General features: G+C 37.8%; 1 protein-coding gene across 4 annotated transcripts in view; it reads left to right on the forward strand.

The window, feature by feature from the left end:
- Positions 1 to 20,524, forward strand: part of LOC137257914 (Golgi apparatus protein 1-like) — a 55,931-nt gene that overhangs the window by 21,235 nt on the left and 14,172 nt on the right. Inside the window, exons 10-18 of one of the 4 annotated variants that reach the window (XM_067795417.1) lie at positions 79 to 232; positions 2,529 to 2,675; positions 3,008 to 3,157; positions 12,065 to 12,085; positions 16,322 to 16,435; positions 17,578 to 17,666; positions 19,059 to 19,173; positions 19,750 to 19,842; positions 20,388 to 20,459. In XM_067795417.1, coding sequence (XP_067651518.1) covers positions 79 to 232; positions 2,529 to 2,675; positions 3,008 to 3,157; positions 12,065 to 12,085; positions 16,322 to 16,435; positions 17,578 to 17,666; positions 19,059 to 19,173; positions 19,750 to 19,842; positions 20,388 to 20,459 — 955 coding nt within the window. The remainder of the gene's footprint in view (positions 1 to 78; positions 233 to 2,528; positions 2,676 to 3,007; positions 3,158 to 12,064; positions 12,086 to 16,321; positions 16,436 to 17,577; positions 17,667 to 19,058; positions 19,174 to 19,749; positions 19,843 to 20,387; positions 20,460 to 20,524) is intronic. The other 3 variants (XM_067795420.1, XM_067795418.1, XM_067795421.1) reach the window with 3 other exon arrangements.

Below are 20,524 nucleotides of genomic sequence, written 5' to 3' on the forward strand. Positions count from 1 at the left end.
CAGCCCAGACTGTGCAGCTCCATCACCTTGCTTCATTACCCTGTATATCTTTCCCCTTTTCCATTTGTGTCCCGCTAGACTTGATAATCAGATGTTCAGGAGATGCCGTCAGTTCGCAAAGGACCTCTGTACCACGTCTGGTAACTGGCATGAACAATCACCCGAGAAGGCTGGTGAAGTTCTTGCCTGTCTGTATCGCCACTTCAGGAAACCTGCACAGGAAGAGAAGAAGGTTTGGAACCCTCATGAGCCTATTTCGTTGCACAGACCATACCTAAGTTGGAGAAATTTGATATGGAATTTGCTCTTTGAAAGTTAAAAAGTAAATATACACCTGAAAAAATGTACCTGAAACAAAACAATGTTTGGGTTTTGTTTTGTGTTAAGTTGCGTGTCAGTACACATTTTGAAAAGCTAATTGTATTTTTTTATGAAATTCATAACTGGCATTAGGCCCCATGGTGATCATCAACAGTCAAATGCCAACTCTTTTTTCGTGTGTATGATTTGGTGTTTGAGACCATCTTGGGAACCTTTTTTTTTTTTCACAAAACAATTTCATGAGTTATTGATTTTTGTGTGGATAGTGAACAAAATGAGATCAGCATGGTAGACAGATCCTTTCATATGATACAAAGATGATCATAAGATTTGAACCATGATGGCTTAGATTTTCCCAGGTGTATGTATCTCATTTCATATTTTGGCATATTGGGGGGTTATTTTTTGTAGAATTATTTTATCTCATAAAACATTTTATTGGTGATGTCCCAAACAAATCTTGAATCAATATGATTCATATCCATAAGAACAAATTGCTAGAAATTTGAGCTTGATTATTTATTTCGACTTTAGTATATTCGGTGTGACATTTGTTCCTGATCCTCATCTTACAAAGGGTCATAAGGTGTGGGAACTGTCAGTTTCTGGCCCTACATGACAGTGTGGTTTGCTTCATTGGTGGCAGGAGTTCATGAAAAAAAGCTCCTCTCACTATCACATGCATTTGTTTTCTAGTTCAAGAGGTGTCAAATTTTACATTTATGTTCAGTCTTGTAGTTGTAGAGCAAGTTTGGTGAAAATGCTTGATGTTGAGCTTGTGTTTCTGCGCAGAAATGGATGCATATTTTAAAGGTCCTCTACAATCTTTGTGAGTCTTGCTTTTGATTTGAAATTAAATTTTGTGCATAAGAGATTTGCCATTCTATACTCATGGAAACAAATAAGGGGACACCTGAAAATACAAGTGTTCCATTATTCTTTTCCAGGTTTCTTCACAAGGTAAGTATTGCGCTTTGGCTGAAATTCTGGAAATACATAAAGGAACACTTGCATGTTCATGTGTTCACCTATTTGTTTCTATGAGTATATTTGATTGTGGAGGGCCCTGGAATATTTGTTAAGGGCAAGATATATTTTGGGCTTTTTTTAGAGAGGTTTACAGTTATTTCCTTTCCTGGTTTTACGATACATCTGCTTATGTTTTTCTTTGGAAAATCATTTTCTCATTATTTTTAGACAAAATATTCTTCAGCACACACAGGCCTCATCCATCTTGCAAATTATAGACTGGCAAGTCCTTAGAATGTCAGAAAAACAAGACTTGCAAACAGTCTTCTTTAAATTTTTAACATCAAATTTTCTACCAAGTGTTGAAATAATCCTTTAAGAAGTCAAAATGTTGTATATTGCTCTTTTCTTATACCATTTTATTTGGATTTCTAGAAAGTGTTCATTGTTTGATCTAGTATTGTGGTGACAGTATCAAGTCCAAAACACGAATTAAAATTGAAATTAAGAATTAAAATTTGACACCTCCTGTTAATAGTGTAGTTTGATTAGAAGTTTGTTTTTTCTTCAGAGTTTTTCAGATGTGGTCCGGAATCTCTGGAACTCACAGTTGAGATTCACACTAAATTGTTTCTGAGGTCTTTATTTGTAGTGTCTATAGATTAGACCCTTTGTTGTAGTGGTCTACGTAGATCAGACCCTTTGTTTATAGTGGTCTTAGTCACATCTGTAATGTTTGTAGTGGTTGATGTAGTTAATTGATTGTGAATATTCGTGTTGTATTCGTAATATAACTGTTTTGTGCTTTTGTGTAGAGTTTGAATGTATATTTGGAAAGTATCTGAGATTTGTAGATGCATATTTCCTATAGTTCATTCATGAAAAGCATATTGATGTTGACTTTAACCTTCATTATTTTTCACCTGTTTATAGCGGACCTTTCAACTCAAAATCAAACAACATTTGTGGCTCTTTTCAGGGTCATATTGTGTACATTTGTTATTATCTTAACTAAGGAAACAAAGAGTTCTGTTGTAGAGACTTGAATATGTTCCTTTGTGCTCTGAATACAGAAGCGTGAAGCTAGAAGGGTAACAGCTATAACAACAGCTTCACATTTTGACGTAATGTTCGACTCAGATATTCGGACAAATGTTATTGATGTCAAGATGAAAGGTCTGCTTGTACGACGGTTGTATTGGCTGGCAAGTGTTGCAATGTTGTATTTGCTATGGCAGGTTTCACGGGCCTGTAAGCAGGAAATCAAGAGGGTGATGAAGTCCTATGCTCTGAGTGTGGAGCTCAATCCCCAGGTGCAGGCCAAGTGCCTGGCTGACCTTGGCAGCTACTGTTCCAGCAACAAGGACGACACCGCTGTAGGGGCGGTAGGTATTATCACGAAACACTCCACATCAATCTGTAAACAACCCATGTGGATCTGGTTAGAATTGATTTTCGATAACCCATTCTTGTCGTAAGAATGTCTAACAGGTGGTCAGGCTTACTGACTTGGTTGGCACATGTTATTGTATATCAGTTTTGTACATTGATGTTCATGATATTAATCACTGGATTGTCTGGTTCAGACTAAATTATTTTCAGACTGCTGACATGAATTTGGAATATTGTAAACAAACTGTATGAAATGTTCAGTTGAGTGTTGGATGAGGGATGTGATTGAACCATGATGTTGATATCAGACCCTGTGACTGTTTAGGAGATGGAGTGCCTACAGAACAACTATGACGAACTGAGTGAAGACTGCCAGCAGGTGATCGGGGATCTAATGGAGGAAGAGGACAAGGACATCGAGCTAGACCATATCCTCATGAAGGCCTGTACCCCCATGATCAAGCGCTTCTGTAATGTAAGTACCCTTATCTGTAATGTGGGCATCCCTGATCAAGAGATTCAAGATATGAGTTTCTTTGTCAAAAGCTTTGGAATGTGTCTTTACCAAGAGGTTCTATAATGTAGGTGTCGTTATCAAGAGTTTTCTTATGAAGCAATTCTGTATCGTGTCTTTATCAAGCTGTTCCTTGTTGACTTCATGAAGAGATTTTGCGATAGAAGTTGTCAGAAGTTTCTGTAATGTCTTTATCAATTGGCTCTGTATTGTTAGTGTCCTTTAAGGCTTTATCAAGAGGTTCTCTAATACAGATTTCATGAGACGGTTCTGTAAAGGCAATCATCTGTAATGTGACTTTCAAAATGTTCTGTAACTTAAATTTCATTATCAAGATGTTCTGCAAGGCAGTTGTCCTTGTCAAAAGGTTCTGTAGTGTAAGCATCTTTATCAAAGGGCTCAGCAGTGTCCTGAACTCTTTCAACCCCAGTCAACCAGAAGTTTTTACTGCTGTGACACCAAGCTCCCAGAAACTTTGCCATGATAGGTGAAACCTATGTCAATCAAGAAAACATATCAGCTTGTAAAACATTGCTACCACATGTCACACACAATTTGAAGGATCTGATCTGTTGATAGATATGAAGTCCTTTTCATATTTTCTCAAATAATGCAATTAAAACTAAAGTTTATTTTTAATGGAAATGCAAGCACACACATTCATAATTACCAGATAAACTATGAATGAAGAAAAACTGTCAGTTTTTACATTTGTATATTATAGTCTTACCTTTTTCTTTAATATGTTCATCTTTATGTAATCAGAAAATTATTATAACATATTACGTGTATGGTGGCCTATTTCCTGATGACAGTGGCTTTCCGTTAATACCTCCTTTTTGGAAGCTTGGTATGAAAAATTGTAAGAAGGTTGTTTGCTTGGTATTGTTTGAAAGCTTTGTAATCAGTAGAGTCATTATTAAATGATATCTCATATATAAGCCGAACCCCTTCTACAGACTGCATTTTTTTTTTGTCCTCAAAATTCGGCATATATACGGTACCTTGCCTAAACTATTTTCACATTTATACAAAACAACTTTAAGACTAGTTGGTTTCGAATGATGTTTTTTTCACCACAGTCTGGTATGAAGATTGTGATTGGTCCTAAACAACCATCTAAAGTAGCCAGTCGTATTACACTATTTTACAGCAATGGATACTGTCATCATGTGTGGTAACTTTTAGATTTAGACAAAAGTCGTGGGTAAAATCTTGTTATTCTGAACATTATAAGCAAGAAATCCCCTAACATTTCAAATTATGAACTATACGGAACAGCAAAACAGACGCAACTCTGATTTTTTTGTCACAGAAATAGCTCTTACATAGATTTTCACGGTAAGTTTCATGGCCAAGTGTGAAGATCAAGGTGACGAAAGTCAAAGATTGACTTATGCAATTGCATGAAGAGAACTTTGATTTCCATAGTCTGTTTTTAGATATGTCAGGTACATTAGGTACTTTTTGCACAAAATATACATACATACAGACATATAGACAAACAGACCTAGAGACAGACAGTTATGTGTGACTTTGACTTGATGAATATTGCCATGCCAGCTGTTGTTCTTTTAAACAATTTGCTAAGTCCTGTGATTACGTTGTCAATCAAGCACAGAATTACAGTACTGCCAGTATTTCACAGACCATTGAATTTGCCCACATGAAATCCTGGCTTCAGCAGCTGATTAAGGTCAAGAATAGGACTACACAGTATTACCGGTATATCTATGTATGGCAATATGCTTTTGAAATGACACATATTGCAATAATCTTTCTGAGATATGGCATATTGGGTAAAGAACATAAATGATGCTTTTTGGGATGATTTTCATGGTTTGAATTATCATCTGCACAGACTTTCATTCACAACAAATGTTTTCCGTCTATTTGATGACAGAACTGCATGCTGTAATACCCGTAATTTTATGAAAAGGAAAATAGAATCCCTGACCATGCTACCAAATTTTATGATTGCTGTTATCAGAACCATAACATATATGATTAGGGGCAAAGAATGTAGAAAATTGACCAACATGTTCAATTAGTGGCACATGCTGTCAAACACTTTCGCTCCCAATATAATGCAGTTGGGTACCTGAATGACATATATTGCAACACAGTCTATTTGCCATAACACTGTCGTAGTCAACGGTACAATGCCAGTCCTTATATGTTGACAGTAGAGTTTGACCTGACCTAGATAAACATCACCAAGCCACCTGTTGTTCATTTCATGTTGAAATATGAAATGTGTCTCTCATGACGTTGTGGGGACTTATGACTTTATTGATTCTTTCCAAGCTTACAGATTATGTATACCTAAATGGTATTAAATTGTAAGATAAATGATTTAATGGATAGATTTATTTCTTAGTAAATGTTCCCATTTGTTGAATTGTTCAATTCTTTTGATATGTTAGTATCTGATAATTTAGTAGAAACACAAGAACCAAGGCCGAGATAAGCTGATCATCTGGGTAAAATAGGCACAGAAAATGTCCAATTACTCATTGAAAAATAATTCTTGTGTACAAATTACGTATTTAAAATGTTTGATACATAAAAAAGTTCAAAACGTAAGCATATGGTATACATTTATAAAAAATCGCTTGTGCAATGAAAAGTCATTGCTTGCTATCAAGTTATGCTGTTAGTATAGGACTAGTGTTGTTCTGTCTGGAATGAGTGTTTTTTTATGAGATCATTTCTATTATGTTTAAGTTGGTTCTGATTAAGTATGACACAAGGCTGTAGATATCTGCTTAGTAAACATACTCAATGATATACAGTAGAATACTTTCATAATGAACAGAGATATAACGAACTGACGGATATAGCGAACTGTTTTAAAAGTCCCGAATAAACCACTATATGTCATCATGTAAAAAAGTCTTGAATAACGAATTCTGTATAATGAACCTACCGGCTATAGCGAACTGATTTGTAATCCCCGCGAGTCCCAGGTAACACTAATTAACGGTGTGAATAACGAACAGAGCAAACTCAATCAGTGTCAGTGCCAGTTACCGATGCTCACTTTGAAATCCTCGGCAGTCCCAATTAACACACTAATTAATAGTGTGAATAGTCAATTCAGCAAACTCAATTGACATTGTGAAGGCCGTTTCTGATTAGCGTGACGGAATATCCTGAGTTGATTCGGAATGCGATAATGACAACACAAACAGTGATGAAACAAACCAGGTCCCACCTTCATTCGCAGGCTTTACATCCTCCGGCAATCTGATTGGCTAACACTTTTGTGTACAAAACACACTCCAGTTTTTTTCACCCACGTGAAGTTGTAGTTTGCATTATCAACCAATCAGATTGGTGGAGGTAGTAAGGCCCGTCGCTGACGACCTAGCTTTGTATACTTCCGGCGAGTGACGAGTGTGTAATTGTCTGGTTTTCGATCACGTTGCTGTGATTTCGTGATGCACCCTTGCAGGTTATATGGTAAGGGGGTTGGATAGTAAACCGAGACGTAGTTTATCGATTTTCAGACCCGCGGTGGGTGCCTGTGTAAGATTACTGACTTTGTAGTGAAAAGAACGTTATATGAATGAATGAATGTATGAATAAACTGAGCAGGAATGTGTTGTACTGTATGTTTTGTTGTACTTTCAATGGATTTTTGTGAATAGCGAACTACGGATATAACGAACTAATTTCAGGGACCCCTTATAGTTCGTTATGAAAGTTTTTGACTATATACTTAGGTGAGTAAAATCACTGAAATACCCACATATTTCAAAACAATATGTAATGGAAAATGAAATACCCACTCAACATTCATAATACCCACTCCGAAAAAACAAAATACAGTGGACACAGTACCCACATGAGCTAAATCTTATTCTAGAAGACTTTATTGTCAACAGTATTGTTTAATGGCCGGGGTTACTCTATATTACTAGATGATCTGATTGTTACATATACTGTACCTTTCTTCAAACTCTAAAAGTAAGGAACAATCTATTTTAATCAATGAAGTCATTTATTAATCTTGTACCTTTCTTATGCAAACTGTTTGTTGTCCCACTAGCATGTTATCATTAAAGGGGCACTGATGCGGAGCATTTTCCGTGGACTGGTGCAAACTTTTGTTATTGTTTTTCTCCCGTGAGTACCCGGATGATATCCCAGAATTCGTGACTGGTTCGTGACCTCTGCTGCGCAGTCCGTAAGCGCAATTGATAGTTTAATTATAGACAGATCAACTGAGGTGAAGTCAATTGTACTTCATTACAAATGTATTATGAAAACAAATGAAACACTTTGAAGGTTAATCATCTGCCAGTGGTAGAAATGGTAAAAAACTATTAGGACGGAAAAATAACGAAGCCAATGTACGTCTCTATATTTTGTCTCATAACCCTAATTAGTTTATTGTCATATTTGTATGATTCTGAAAATTAATAAAAGAACACACGATTTGCTTATACTCATAGTAAATTTCTAACATAACAGCAACATTTCTACATTGTATAGATTGCCAATGTGGATCCTATTTCACATACATACGCGATCTAGTGTGTGTTTTCTCTCATACAGATTCTGCTGAATGCTACAACAAATAAATTAAAACAAAATGCAAACAATGAACGTAAAACAGACTAATTTTATAGCAACAGTGTCAGGCTACTACCTTGTTCAGGAATGTATCCATCAATATCCACGTAAAAGAAATCGTATTCCATTCATCTGCAGCTGGTAAATAATCCTGCTCTGTGTCGCGTGTCTTACAACTGTCTCATTTGCGAAAAAGTAACACATCGTTTCACGTCTTTCGTTGGTGAAAACTAGATAAACCTCTCATTGGTCTCCCAAGATAGCACACCTGGCAACTAATTGTATGATGTCCACTATTCTAAGTAATTTAGTTGACCAATATTGAGCAATCAATCAATCAATGCAAGGGTGGTTAATTCTTTGAAGGGAGGATGTTGTTTTTGCACTCACACTTTACGACAGGGTGTAGTCATCTACACACACTGCCTTTTGACAAATCCGCTAGAAGAACAAAAGTAATTAATCAATCAGTGTGTTATCGGTTAATCCTTTGATCGATGTTTGTTTTTGTAACTCAGGTGATAAACCCTCTTGCATCACTTACATGCACATATTACATAACATACAATACATTTGCCATTACAGACCTTAATTTGTAATGTTCAGTATTTACTCCAGACAGGAGAAATGCCAAATGGGAACCTTTGTTGAGTAACCGAAGTGGTGTTGCTACTAATTATACCTGTTATAAATTCATGAATTGACCATCAAGAGAATGATGACAAATAACACGTGTAGGTTTACACCATCAAACGCGAGTTACAGCAAGGAAGATGTAATCTCTGTGTCGCATGCAGCCTGAAAACACTTATGGGCCGAAACTGTTTTGAGGATACCAACGGAATTTCGTTACATAAGGAATACACACAGGCATTTGCTGTGTACTTTGGTAAATAAGTGAAATAAGTTTTTTTAACGTAAGACAATTTTCAGATTTCTCTACCAAAGCCAAGGTCGTCGTTTTTTTGTGTACGAATTCAAATAAATCAACTGTGTGTTTTATTATCATAAATAATAAACCATTGTAGCTACCATAGCTAACAAAATTTACGTATGCTATTTGCTATCACAGCTCAACCAACACTCAAAACTACCTAAATATAAAGCTTTGCAATCTTCCGTACTGAAACAAATGGGTTGCTACGTGCCTGTAGACATCATATTTTCATGTAACATGATTAAATATAGAGGTTAAAAACACAGAAATAGGATCAAATTGGATCAGTAAGTATACCATCCAAGCATCCGAAAAGAACTACACTGCTGGGATATATGGTTACGATCAGACAAGGAATACCATGGATATTTTTAAACAAATGGCATGTGATGGGCATCCGGCCTCCTGACTGTTTAAGTGAAGAAATTTTGCTAATATGGACAGGAGCCCAGTTCCTTTGTCCGTCACGGTCGAAGGAGTGGGCGCTGACCAATTTGCGGTCTGCTTTCGTAATTAGACCGTTGGCGAGAAGCATTATTCGCTCCGCATCAGTGCCCCTTTAAGTCAAATGTTCCAGGACAAGATAGCAGACGTCTATATATTTTGAGTGGATCATGTCTCACCAAAATGTTAATAAATCTGCGTAGAGACATTATTTTGACTATATACATGCTCTGTGCTGTTTGCTGTTTATGCCGTATACATTTTGACCCTTTTTATCCCCCGGCATGTAATGTGGGGGGATATAGTCGATGCCTCATCTGTCTGTCCATCCATCTGTCCATCCATCTGTTCGTAATCATTTTGTTTCCGGAGCATAACTCAGAAAACATTCAAATTTTTAAGCCAAACTTGATAGATATAATAATCTGAACCTATGGTTGTGCATTTTGCTATTTACAGATTTTTGGCATTTTTTCTATTTTTTTTTTGTATTTCCATGGAATGTTTTGGTGTAAGTCTAATGGTGGGGTAGGGCTTCGTTTCAGCAGCAGAACTCAAAAAAACTTTTATATCTTTCAGCAAAACTTGGTAGATATGTGTTGTAGACCCCAAAGTGGTGCCTGTGATTGATCATTTTCTTGTTTTCCATGGAAACCTTTAGGACTTAGTCTCAAATGGAGGCTTCGTTTCCTGAGCAGAATTCAGAAACCGTTCAATATTTTCCTGCAAGACTTGTTAGATATATCAGTCAGAACCTAAAGTGGTGCCTTTTAGCTATTTACAGGTTTTTGTATTTGATGATTTTCTCGGTTTCCATAAAAACATTTCGGACTTTGTCTCAAAATGGAGGGATGGGCTTCATTTCTTCAGCAAAACTCAAAAAACAGTGTTTCCAGTGGTTTTGAAAATTGCCGGTGGCTTATGCCGAGAGGGTCTAAACATTCCTGAACTGGTTCTTATCTGGAGAGGAAGTAATCAGTATTTATAACGAAATACTGTCAATAAAAGTGTTGCAGGGTGTGCTGTTCATTAGACCTACATTAAATACAATAATCGATCCGATGTCATGCTGAGGCAATCAGAAAATGATTTCAAGCCGTCGAACTACATTCAGTAAATGTGTTCAGAATGCCATTAAATAAATTTAATAAACAAATGAATAAATCAACAACAGCATTCATAAAAGTTGTCAAATGTACATATAAATTACTCTGTTCATCCTATTGTGTGATTGTGTAGTTTTAGTCTAGTCACTGACAGGTGACATCTCAGCTTTCGCCACCTCATTCTTTACGCTCAGACACAATGTTTTAGAAGAAAACGCCCATGAAGTATATTTGTCACAGGTAATAACGCTGCACGATATATCCTGTAGGTTCCATAATTTACTTACTGATAGCGATTTCTTGCTTAATTTGTTCAAAATACCATTGTTTTACCCGAAACATTCGTCTAAATCTAAAAGTTTTCGTTTACAAGGACAACAATACTGTAATATTATTGGCTGCCTTGGGTCACATGCTTGATTTTGGCCAATCGCAATCCCTATAGCAGACTGTGCCGACGCGTCATTAGAAACCATTTTTTATTCAATAAAATCGCTTCTTACAACTGTGAAAATACTCTCGGCAGTCACTGAGACCCTGAAGTGGCAGACCCCAAAGTGGTGCCTTTACAGGATTTTGTGCTTTATTGTTTTCTCAGTTTCCATGGTAACATTTTGGACATGGTCTCAAAATGGAGGGATGGGCTTAGTTTCCGGAGCAAAACTCGAAAAACGTTGAATAGTTGTCTGCAAAATTTGGTAGATATGCCAGTCAGAACCTAAAGTGGTGCCTTTTGCTATGTACAGGTTTTAGTGATTTTTCTTTTTCCATGGAAACGATTCGGTTTTAATCTCAAAATGGAGTGATGGGCTTCCTTTCCGGAGCACAACTCAAAAACTGTTTAATATCTTTCAGCAAAACTTGACAGATCTTTGAGGCAGACCACAAAGTGGTAATTTTTGCTATTTACATAGTTTTAGCATTTTTATTTTTCCAGTTTTCCATGGAAATGCTTCAAACTTAGTCTAAAAGGTCATCAAGTAACCTTGAGATGATTTGTCCTTTCAAATATTTTGGGGGCCGGGGGATATGTCATCTTCTGATGACTCTTTGAAGTATGTGTATTTAGGGAAAAAAGTACCGCCATTTTGTATTGCTTATAAAAGCACATCTTATTGTTGAATGCTCTCGAACTTGTATTATTTCTATTTTTGGAATAGTGGTGCGGTAGTCTAGTGTTTAAAGCTTTACCTGTCACATCAAAGTCCGGGTTCGATTCCCCACATAGAAACTATGTATGAAGTCCATTTCTGATGCCCTCTGCTTTGATATTGATGGAATGTTGTTAAAAGTGGCATAAAACCAAACTCACTGTACTTTAGATTATTTTATTCAACCACATTAGTTTTGCATATTATGTGTCATCTTTTATCATTGTCTTGTTATTGCCCCAGAAAAATGTGAAATGACTTGTTTCAAATTTATTAATACTAGTTTTGGGAGGATTTTGGAGAGTTGAGAACAGCTGGCAGAATTAATCATTTAAGAACTGTAATTCTGCCAAGTGAAGTGAGATGTTTTGTTGACCACGATGTCATTAATGTTGCACATCGTTTAGACTTATTTTCATTGTTACTAAGTTAGTATCGGGCATATCATCTATTTCATGGTTGAATTATGTACGTAACTATTCAGGGGGCCTCTGAGTCCAGTCCAAACCCATTGCTGGCATAGTGTCGATAATGTTTATTTCTTAGAACATATCCATATAAATTTTGTTTTCTCTCTCTGTTAACGGGAAAAGTGAGAAAAAATGTTCCATGTATTTTGTAAAGTTTGTGTTGTATGTAAACAATAAAGGTATCCCCACGTTTCTTTAAGGTAAGTAAACATTTCTCTTCGCTTGTACTTATCACAGATGCCTCTCTAGTTTGGTTAAATAATGTTAATTGTATCAACCATTATCTGTCCAGTATTTAGGCTTGGCATATGTAGATAATAAATGTTACAGATGAGATTTTGTTATGCTTTTCAACAGAAAAAAGTTAATTTTATTTGACAAGGTAAATGTTTGATATATGATTTTTTGGAAATATGTATATTAAATCCTTTGGTTGACACCCTACTGATTTAGCAACCTAATGTTTCTGGACAAAATGATCAAAATACCATCTATAGGATTAAACTTGACACATAGATCATTATGTGTTTAAATGTAAATTCTCTTTAATATATCATCGAATATATGTAATGACAATAACAATGTCCTGTTGGAATTATCACATGGAGAAAATAGTAAATAAAACATACTTGTCTTGTTTCCTTATTACTGCTAGTATGTAGAAAATAGGTAGAATTGTGTTAAAGCACACAGCACAAACAAACAACCGTGGGAAATTCAGCATTTTCATCTACAGTTTGGACAGTGTGTTTGTACAGTAACCCCATCCATTTGTCTAACACAACCTTTTGTAGATGTAATAAAGAAATGACATAAAAAAAACTGTACTTACAGCTTTGGTTCCACAGTAACGTGGGGTGGTGGGGTAGCCTAGTGGTTAAAACATTCACTCATCACGCCAAAGACCAGGGCATGGGCACAATGTTTGAAGCCAATTTTCCCCTCACTCACTAACTCCATATTAGCAAAAATCTATGAAAAATAAAATACATAAAAGCACATAAGAATTTTCAAGCTTCCACATTAACAGTTGGGGCCAGTGGTTGCACTCAGCTACCCACATGTTTCTACTTCTAGTAAACAGTGCATTGGGAGCGACTTGTAATATTTGTGGATGACTTGTATATATGAATTGTATATATCTTCCTTTGTTTATTCAGGGATTATTGGATGTAAGACTCAGGGATTATTGGATGTAAGACTAACAGTCTCAATGAATTGCAGTTTATTTTGTGCATACATGTATGAACATACTGGGACTGTGATTTAGTAAAACTTCGTAAGGCATAAATCTTGTTAGTATGTTGTGCACTGAATGTTTCAGTGTGTGGGTTCAACATTTTCAACATGTATATATTGGACTGTTTACAGTTTATTCATTTTGCAATTTATTTTTCAAGTGGAGGCTGGTTGTTGGGGATATTGACCTGATGCTGGTTAGAATTGGTCCTTGGTAGCCCATACTTGTTATTAAAGGCGACATGGGATTGGATGGTCTAGCTAACTGACTTGGTTGACCAATATTGTTGTAGATTTATGCTCATGTAGTTAAGACTGCATTGTCTGGTCCAGACTCAATTGTGTACCATGCACATAAGAGGAAGCTGGTGTTACACACTGGACATGTACATAGGGATTGATTTTGCATTACTCTGTCTTAAATATTAATCTCTTTCGTTTGAATCCATACAAGTGTTGTGTCACCGATAGATTGTTCGAAGTGAAGTGACTGTTTTCCTGGATTATCTGATTATCTGATTGTGAGTCCAATGTTTATGTTGCTAAGAAGATTGATGCTTATAATTTTGATAGTAACAAATAAACCCATTTAAGTTGAAAAGGATCCCCAGTCAGATGGGAAATTCAGAATCTAAAGAAATACACTTGCTTCATTCAGGACTTGGGCATTGCAGTGAGGGCAAGGCAGTAGGGAGAATATTGTGACTCGGGCTGTGAGACAGACGACATTGCAGTGAGGGCAAGGCAGTAGGGAAAATATTGTGACTCAGGGGCTGTGAGACAGACGACATTGCAGTGAGGGCAAGGCAGTGGGGAAAATAATGTGACTCAGGGGCTGTGAGACAGACGACATTGCAGTGAGGGCAAGGCAGTAGGGAAAATATTGTGACTCAGGGGCTGTGAGACAGACGACATTGCAGTGAGGGCAAGGCAGTAGGGAAAATATTGTGACTCAGGGGCTGTGAGACAGACGACATTGCAGTGAGGGCAAGGCAGTGGGGAGAATATTGTGACTCAGGGGCTGTGAGACAGACGACATTGCAGTGAGGGCAAGGCAGTGGGGAAAATATTGTGACTCAGGGGCTGTGAGACAGACGACATTGCAGTGAGGGCAAGGCAGTGGGGAAAATATTGTGACTCAGGGGCTGTGAGACAGACGACATTGCAGTGAGGGCAAGGCAGTAGGGAAAATATTGTGACTCAGGGGCTGTGAGACAGACGACATTGCAGTGAGGGCAAGGCAGTAGGGAAAATAATGTGACTCAGGGGCTGTGAGACAGACGACATTGCAGTGAGGGCAAGGCAGTGGGGAAAATATTGTGACTCAGGGGCTGTGAGACAGACGACATTGCAGTGAGGGCAAGGCAGTAGGGAAAATATTGTGACTCAGGGGCTGTGAGACAGACGACATTGCAGTGAGGGCAAGGCAGTAGGGAAAATATTGTGACTCAGGGGCTGTGAGACAGACGACATTGCAGTGAGGGCAAGGCAGTAGGGAAAATATTGTGACTCAGGGGCTGTGAGACAGACGACATTGCAGTGAGGGCAAGGCAGTAGGGAAAATAATGTGACTCAGGGGCTGTGAGACAGACGACATTGCAGTGAGGGCAAGGCAGTGGGGAAAATATTGTGACTCAGGGGCTGTGAGACAGACGACATTGCAGTGAGGGCAAGGCAGTAGGGAAAATAATGTGACTCAGGGGCTGTGAGACAGACGACATTGCAGTGAGGGCAAGGCAGTAGGGAAAATAATGTGACTCAGGGGCTGTGAGACCGATTAATAAACTACAGTCATCAAATGTTACTGTTAGTTTTACAGTATCCATGCTGAAATGCACCCAGATTACTCTGTCCTGATACAGACTCCATACAGACCTCTTTCTTTTTGACTGGAGTCCAGTTTTGTTTTGCTTTTTAACTTGAATTTAGCAGGAAGGAAGGGTGATAATGGGTCATATGTGTGGTCATGTTAGTTCATTCCCCAGGCAGGTTCTGTAATGTTTACATTCTTTGAAAGCCATAATGCTCCTTTCGGTATCCATGCAAGGATGTGGTTTGATGATTCTCAGTTGCTAGCAGTGTTTGGCCTTATTCAGTTATTTGACATAATGGATAGTATTATCTTGGCAGAAAAGTAAAGATAACGTGACAGTCAAGCATTTGTCATCAGACGAAATATGTCGTGAACAGGCTTTAGAATGAGATTTTCTATGAGATGCCAATGCAGCATCAAAACAATAATCTATATGTATAATATCACGTGATACAAATACAAATAAATCACATAATGTATCGTGCAAAGCTTTCCAGCAGATCAAGTAAGACTCTTTATCAAGAGTTTACCTCAGCAGAAGTGATTCATTAATTACTTTCTTTTAACACCATATTTCACATTCCCATATTTGAAACAGGGCTGGTTACATGTTAACAGGGCCAGAAACATTTTTTAGCTATCGGCCCAGTGGGCTTCCAGTCTTTTTGTAGGAGTTTCATACACTGTTTTAAGACTTTGGTGCAAAATGAATGTGTTCACAGTAGACTCGGTTTGTCCTGAGAAGAGACAAATTGGCAGCAATTTTGTCCTCATGCTCTGACTTTCTTGAATCCTTTCTCACACAGCCAATGACTATGTAACCAGCTCAAGGCTCAGTGACTGATGTATGCTACTATGATCAGTTACTGCTGTTGTGATATATCCAAAATACTGCTGTTTGTAATAAAACAACATTCATCCGCTCTTTGTACTTCAGTTGTCAGTTTGCTTTTTGATGACGCTGTTTGTTTTCATGGTCACGTTTGCAGGTTACTTTAATAAATGACATGCATTGAATGAGTCATGATTTAAATATACAACTGTGGTCTCGTACCCCCATAGTATATACTACTCACCCCTCTTTGTATTTTTCTTTGCTATGTAATGATTTGTGTTCGAAATTAAATAATGTATTTAATTTGTGTGGTATGCACTTTTGCTTTCGTGCTGGAGAGTGGTATCGCTTGTTTGAGATGAAGCCCTGTTTTTATGGGGAAGAAACACATGGTTGGCACATGCATCCCAACTGCATCTTATTTAATGAGCCATTCTCTTACATCCTTACAAATAAATCTCTAGACATCAGTCCATGATTTTGTGCAAGATGAGCTGCTCTGAATGAAGGATGGGTTGATGGAGTCACATGGTGCATCTCTTGTTGCAGGAGCTGCTGGATAATGATGCTGATCCAGGAGATGTGCTGGAGTGTCTCATCGAGCACAAGAACAACCATGACATGGACCCCAAATGTGCTGCTGGAGTAGAACATCACCAGTTGGTTAGTACCCTTTCTCATCCTTAAGCTGCCTTGAGATATATGTCAGTGTAGGAAAGATGTGGAAAATCTTGCCTGTCCGAAGGGTTGGCTGGTCAAACATTTTACCAGTCCTGCCAAAATCTAGCCTGTTCTCCAATTATGAGTAAAACACCATTTTAAGACTTAAAAGTGCATTTGTCACCCAAGAAGGTATTTTGCTTGTCACAGAATAACATGAGTGGTTCATGAATGTTAAAACTGGTTTGTTTTCTTTTAAGCAATCATTTAATATGCACACACATAGCTTGGACTTTGGAATCTCTACTAGTGGAATCATCTGGTTACAAGATTTCAGAACTAGTCTTCAGACTAGTCATCAACATCTCCATCAAAATCTGAAAACTGACCCTACATGAGGAAGGACTAAATATTTTTTAACATGTCCTCCACAAAATTCAGCTGTCTCAGACGTTGGAATGGGCTATCGTTCTTACACTGTATATGTGCAGGGCCTCCTTTCTCAAAGTGCTATGGTGATCGTAAGTCACTGAGGTAACCTTAGTGCAATGTTTAAGAATGGGAGTTAAGGTTAACCTTAGTAAAGGTTGCTTTGTGGAAGGAGCCTCAGCATAATTTGGCCTGTGAAGATCCATGATAGAATTAATTGGTCTTCAGTAACTCATGCTTGTCGCAAAGAGCGACTATGCTTGTCACAAGAGGTGACTAACAGAATCGGGTGGTCAGGCTTGCTTCCTTGGTTGACAATGACACACGTCATCAGTTCCCACTTGGGCAGATCGATGCTCATGCTGTTGATCACTGTCTGGTCCAGACTCGTTTATTTACAGACCGCTGCCATATAGCCTGTCATATTGCTGAGTGCGGCGTAAAACTAAACTCTCACTCACTCACTCACTCACTCACTCACTCACTCACTCACTCACTCACTCACTCACTCACTCACTCACTCACTCACTCAGTAGCTACCCTACTATTGTTTGTTGGGGATAACATTAATTTGAAGCCCATTTATAAGGTCCCTTGCCATGCTGTTGGTGGGTATTGCCAAAAGTGTTCTATGTAAACATACTGTAAGATCCACTTGATGCTAGGTAATATGAGAACTGTTTCTCCAGCATTTTGTAATGTCTGCTCTTTCACAGATGACACAGAAGGATTTCAAGTTCAGTCACAAATTCAAAGAAGCGTGTCAGAAAGCTGTATCAAAGTACTGCAATTACAAGAAAACAAAGTAAGTTGTGCTGCCAGCTTGATTGGTACTAATAAAGTAATATAGTAATATATTAGTAATGCAGTTAAGAGTTTTCCTTGGATCTGCGGTATTCTGCTGATTTCATTGCACTTGCGTCGTTCATCATATGTGATATTGTTTCAATTAATAACACCCCCCTGAAGACCCCAAGACCCATGGCTCATTTTCTTCTTTTTGTCACTTGTATTCGTTCTCATGTGTTTTCATCCCTGTTCATGGTGTGTTATTGTTGTACCAGAGATGCCAACCCACCCGAATTTATCAGAATTGCCCCCACAAAAGCATGTCGATTCCACCATTACAACAAAGCCAAATTCATAGCGATATTTTTTCAAAATATAACAGATTTGGATAGTCTAACTTACTTGCTGCATGACTAGGATCATCTTTAGATGTAAATTATCATAATCAAATAAGTATGATATTTTATTTACAAAGGTCCTGTAGTTACTTACACATGAAAGTAATGTGGAAGTTGTGTAAGCTGCCTGATAAATTCCATGCACTGTAATGGCATAAAAAGTTAATTCCTTGAGTGCAACAATTTATAGGGATCCCGTATTTGTCGGGAAAATTCATAATTTTTTCTAGGTTTAGGAGCCTGGGATCCTAAATGCACCAATTATGGGGTGGCATCTTTTGTGTACTGGTAAAGTCAAAGATCTGAATGGATTTTCAGCAACCCATGCTTGTCATAATACCATATATAACTGTAGATAAGCCAACCCCATAGATTTGGTTAGTGACTAACTGTTAGGATTGTGTGGTCAGACTCACTGACCTTGGTGGATGCAGTTGTATCCTAATTGCATAATGCTCATGCTGTTGATCACTGGTTTGACAGACTAATGCCATATAGCTTGAATGTTGCTGAGTTGGTGTTAAACAACAAACAAAACAATGCATATGCACTTTCTTACATGATATTGAGGAGAAGTTGGTGATATTAAGAAGGAGCTGTCCTTCACCTTTTGTGTAAAAAGGAGGGCAAGAATATGGCTAGACCTGTGAAGATCTGGGTTAGAATAAATCTTCAGTAACCTGTGCTTGTCGTAAGAGCCAGCAAGTGGAATTGAGTGGTCAGACTCGCTGACTTCATGTACACGTCATTTCAGTAGTGTAGATGCTCATGATGTTGATCACTAGAGTGTCAAGTCCAGGCTTGATTATTTACACTCCCTCCATATAGCTTTAAAATTAATCAACAGACATACAAATCAGCAGTATTAACAAGTGTGACTTGATGCAAACTTGGCACTTTATCTGAATCAGTTTCTGTTATCTGTAGGCTGTGAGTATTTTGAAATTATAATGTCTGCAGCACAAGAAATTGTTTGATATCTGTTTTCATTATTCTCTTGTTTATGCTAGGTCCGATGTTGTGGTATGTCTCAGCGAACATATTCGGAATGACACCTTGTTGGATAAAGATCACAGAATTGAGAAGCCGTGTCGTCACCAACTTCGACTCCAGATCCTGCAAAGGGTAAGCACACCATAATAATATGAAGCCCTGCTTAAAAGTTAAAGTTAAATATTGCTGTAAAGTACAACTTTACCTCTTTAGGAGATGAATTTTTCCTGATTTTATACCATAATTCTGTGTAGTTACTTACAGTTCACCCAGCGATACAGTGACAAAACGATCTCATCACTACATAGAAAGCATAGACGTTAATACAGTCACAGCACTATGACAGTGTGTGAAATGGGACGTAGAACAAGAGACAAAGCACTGATGGGGAGATCCTAAATATCATTACCTTCAGGGCTGTATGAGTGTATCATATTTCTTGAGGTGTACGCTGTGAAGAGCCGGCTAACAACTCATCTTCAGCAGCCTATGCTTGTTGTAAGAGGCAACTAGTGGGATCAGGTGGCCAGACTCGCTGATATCTTTGATGCATGTTATAAGTTGCATATCTTGATGCTCATGCTGTTAATCACTGGATTGTCCATATTCGACATTTACAGACCACCAACATATGGTTGGAATGCTGCTGAGTGCAGAATAACACGACAAACTAACCAAACCCAATTTCTATTGTTTGAATGTTGACAGGGAGAGAGCATCGCTCTAGATCCAGAACTACAGGACAAGTGCAAGGATGATATCCGCACACATTGTGAGAATATTCCACCTGGCAATTCTGCAGTAAGTACCTCTGCATATTAACTTGAGTAGAACGTAAAATAATGTGACTTTAATTAAAAACGTTTCAACAAAATTAAAACAGAAACTGGGTATGAATATTTTGTGTCATAAGATTAGGTTAACATACTCTTTATGTAGTCCCTCAAAAATGCCATGGATTTTCAGGACACACATTCTTGTGTCCTATGCGCATAGAAATTGATAATGGACACAGTAAGATTTATTGATCTGTCCGCAGGGATGCAGAAAAAGTCAAAATACTTTTTGTAAAAATTTGATCAAGTAACTACGTTATCACTGTACGTGGTCATGATGCTCAGTACAGTAACAGTAAGTGAATTACAACAGTAATAATAATAATATTTAATAATAGTAATATTTAAGTGTTTGGCACCCCATTTTGTTGTGCATCACCCCAGAAAATTATGAGTATGACCCCCAGGGACCCTCAAATACAGGACTCAAGGTTAATCCTGGAACACCATATATTGCATCATTGATTGTTATTGTGTGGGTGTATGGAGTATATATGCTGTTTGTTGCAGGTCATGGAATGTCTAAAGAAAAGACAGTCACGCTTGAGTGCACCTTGTCACAGACTCCTCTTCAAGAGAGAAGTAAGCATACGTTATACATAACTTGGACTGGATTTGAACGACCTGTGAAGGTCTTGGTAGAATGG

This window comes from Haliotis asinina, chromosome 12 (genome assembly GCF_037392515.1).
Source record: "Haliotis asinina isolate JCU_RB_2024 chromosome 12, JCU_Hal_asi_v2, whole genome shotgun sequence".
In the NCBI taxonomy this organism is placed as follows: Eukaryota; Metazoa; Mollusca; class Gastropoda; order Lepetellida; family Haliotidae; genus Haliotis; species Haliotis asinina.